At 34.1% G+C, this 3407-nt stretch overlaps 1 protein-coding gene across 1 annotated transcript; it reads left to right on the plus strand.

Annotated features, from left to right (window-relative positions):
* The first annotated feature begins 933 nt into the window (after positions 1 to 933).
* LOC136066417 (WPP domain-interacting tail-anchored protein 2-like) lies at positions 934 to 2205 on the plus strand. The gene is made up of 2 exons (XM_065770706.1): positions 934 to 1428; positions 1894 to 2205. Exons 1-2 carry the CDS (start codon positions 979 to 981, stop codon positions 2137 to 2139), a joined length of 696 nt encoding a protein of 231 aa, XP_065626778.1. The 5' UTR covers positions 934 to 978; the 3' UTR covers positions 2140 to 2205.
* Positions 2206 to 3407: the final 1202 nt, after the last annotated feature.

Here is a 3407-nt window from a genome sequence, read left to right on the forward strand (position 1 = left end):
GAAGAAAAGAGGAAAAATAAAAATAAAAAGAAGAAGAAGAATCATACTGAGGAGCAAAACTAGGTTTTAGGAATCATTTGTTTTGCTTTATTTAGTTGACTCCAGGAGTAGCATCTCTTTCTAGTGTTTCATACACATTATCATATTAATGCTTCTCTACTCGCACATATGTTTTCTAAGTCAAAGAAGCCAGCAGAGAAGCAATTGCTTAACAAGACCAAACAGGAGTAAAGTGGAAAGGTGAACTATACAAGCACTGATTTTTAGCCAGCAATAACAAAGAAGTAAGAAACTATACTCTGAAGTTTTTCAATATGCCCTGAAATTATATTGGGCTATGTTTTGACTAAACCAGGCACATCATCGAGCATGAACTGTGTACACACACACACACACACAGATTCAGACATATCATTCCAAACCAGCACTGACCAAAAATGTTTGTTTGGTTTTGCTGGGAAAGGTCTTTTGGTTACAATTTACTCTCACCATGATCCCCCAGGAACCTTTATTAAATAATCAAATAAGAAAAAAAAATGTTAACCGTTCTTGAGTAAAGCAATAATGCTTGCCAATGAGCAAACAAGAACACTTAAATATAAATGATGTGAGGTTCCTCAAAGGACCAATTAGTGAAAAATAATTTCAACAACCTTGGTATAATGTATATGGTCATGTCCCAATTATGCAGAGTTCAGTCTTCCAAATGACGGAGACATAAGTACATCAAACAAGCAAAGTGAAACACATTTTTGTAAGACAATAACAATCAAGTTTTAATTAATTATACAGAGCAATACATCATAAAAATTATAAGCTTACACATATTATGTGATGTAAGTGCTATTTAGTCCTGTGTGCACCTAAATCAATGCCTATTTTCTGTCTCTGGCCTAATCCCATATTAAAAGAAAGCATTATACGCAGAGTAGGGCTGAAAGTGCAGAAGCCAAGGCTAATCAGCTAACAGAGACAAGCATGGAGCTCACTGAGGAACTGAATTTTCATAAAGGAAGTACTAGTAACACAGAAAAAAAGATAGGTTTACTTGAGAAGCAGTCAAGGGAACTAGAGATCCAATTACAGCATGCAAAGGCTTCCTCTGAAGCAAGTCAAGAACAGCAGAACATGCTATATTCTGCAATTTGGGATATGGAGACTTTGATTGAAGATCTAAAATCCAAGGTTTCAAAAGCTGAAAGTAAGATTGAGACTGCAGAGGAGCAATGTGTTCTACTATCCGAAAGAAACTTAGAACTTAGTAACGAACTAAGTTTCCTGAGAGGTAGAATAGAATTCTTGGAGACGTCTCTGGATCAAGCTAACAGTACAAAATTAGAAAGTGCAAAAGAAATTAATGTCAGGACCAAGTTTATTAAGGATATGGCAATGCAACTAGCCACTGAAAGGGAGCGCATCCAGAAGCAGGTACAACATTCTCGTATAATCATTTCATTAATTTTCTTTCTGCCGTCAGCACTTAAAGTTGAACTGACTACATTTGCTGAAGGTGTTTTTGCATTTCCAATGGACATTGAATTGTTCCATTATGTTCTGTCTGTAACTGAAGAGGGATGCTAATGAAAATGGCAGCCTTCATAAATAATGGTAGAAAATCCTAATGGCCGTGTGTCATGGGATGAGAAACCTTATCAATGTGATTGCTCACATTTGTTCCTCTAAATCCATTTTAAATGACGAGTCTGTAGCTTCTGATAATGTATAGAATAGGAGTTGGTTCCACTTGTCATGAGAAACCCATGGGGCTCCTAAATGGTTTTTTTATAGTTATTTTAGTTCTTTTTATTCTTTCTTATAAATAAATTTTAATAGTTATAGCAAACTTACTGAACATTCATATCAATGTTTGCAATTACAATATGTTCTGTGCAGCTAAATAATTTAACAAAGGAGAAGACAATTCTAGTTGAGAAATTACATATTGCTAAGATTATGTACAACAACATAGATGGTGACAATAAAGAGATTCTATTTTCCAAGAATGATGCTATCAGTGCTACCTGTTCAAAAACATATGAGGAGGCAGTCACAGGGTCATTGGATAAAAGTCTCCAGGCAGGTATTCCTTGGATATTTTTTAATTTGTATGATAAGTGTATTTGTATGTCTTTAGATTGAAGGGAAAGTAGGGATTGTAATGTTCTTTCATAGATTATAGATTAAAACTGGCCATGGGCCAGGATAGACAGCCATGGGATTAGGCTAGAGACAGAAAATANTGACGGCAGAAAGAAAATTAATGAAATGAATAACCAAAGTACATCAGCCATGTGCCACTTTGGTCCACAAGTGTCATTGATAGATCCAGAGCTATTACCACTATGGATGCAGAGGTAGCAGTCTACTTGAATAAAAAACAAATATGTGACCAGTCAGAGCTTAATACAGTTGCACATTGTCAGAAAATATTACTTCTACTTTACTACAATGTATTGTTTAATGAGTTGCTTTGCTGGGAAATTCCACATTTGGCTGAACAGTTTGTGTAACCAAAGAAAACAACCAAAAAAAAAAAAAAATAGGACATTGTTGAATGAGTTGCTTTGCTGGGAAATTCCATTGTAAATAAAGTTGGAATGTTTCTTCAAGTATGTCCAACATTCAATTATAAATAAAATGAAAAGGCTATGCTAAAATATTTTTATATTATCTTTTGGTATGCTTGAGTAATTTTATATTATCTTTTGGTTGTGTAGGGTGTTTAGTTCAAAAATTGGATTGTTTCTTCAAGTATTTGTAAGTTTTAATTATAAATAAAATGAAAAGGCTATGCTAAAAATTGCAAGTTAAATAAAATGATTCCACATCTAATTCCAAGACAATACCTTCTATCATCACAAATCCTACAATATATTGTGTATACATATATAATGCAACTTAAGTAGTAACACATTCAAAAATATTTCAAATAATAACACAATCATAAAAAAAAATAAATAAATAACCACGCGCAACACGCAGGTCTGCGACTAGTCTATAATAATTTTTCAGAACAAATTTTATGTGGGAGAACTTCTAGATATCCTTTTGCACAACAAACTAATATCAAAATTTTTGCTACCACAACACTTTATCCCTATGCTATTTAAAAATTAAGATGATGATGTATGTTGGGGGGAGAACACCTTGGGAAGACTCCTTTGTTATGAGATTAATATAATATATAAAGAGTCCACTTAACCCTAGAGCTAAAACTTATGAATTTGGGTCCAACTATATTATTTTAACCATTGCCTCTTTATATATAGGCCATGAACAAGTCCTACTAGCTTCTTCTCCTTATGAGCTTTCTGCCACTAGTTCATCATCCATGGGAACCACGTGTCAACCCCAAATGCTCATCCATGGTCCTAGCCCACATGTTTATGTCCATCAAAACCTTATGC

This window comes from Quercus suber, unplaced genomic scaffold (genome assembly GCF_002906115.3).
Source record: "Quercus suber isolate HL8 unplaced genomic scaffold, Cork oak 2.0 scaffold_34, whole genome shotgun sequence".
Taxonomy (NCBI): domain Eukaryota; kingdom Viridiplantae; phylum Streptophyta; class Magnoliopsida; order Fagales; family Fagaceae; genus Quercus; species Quercus suber.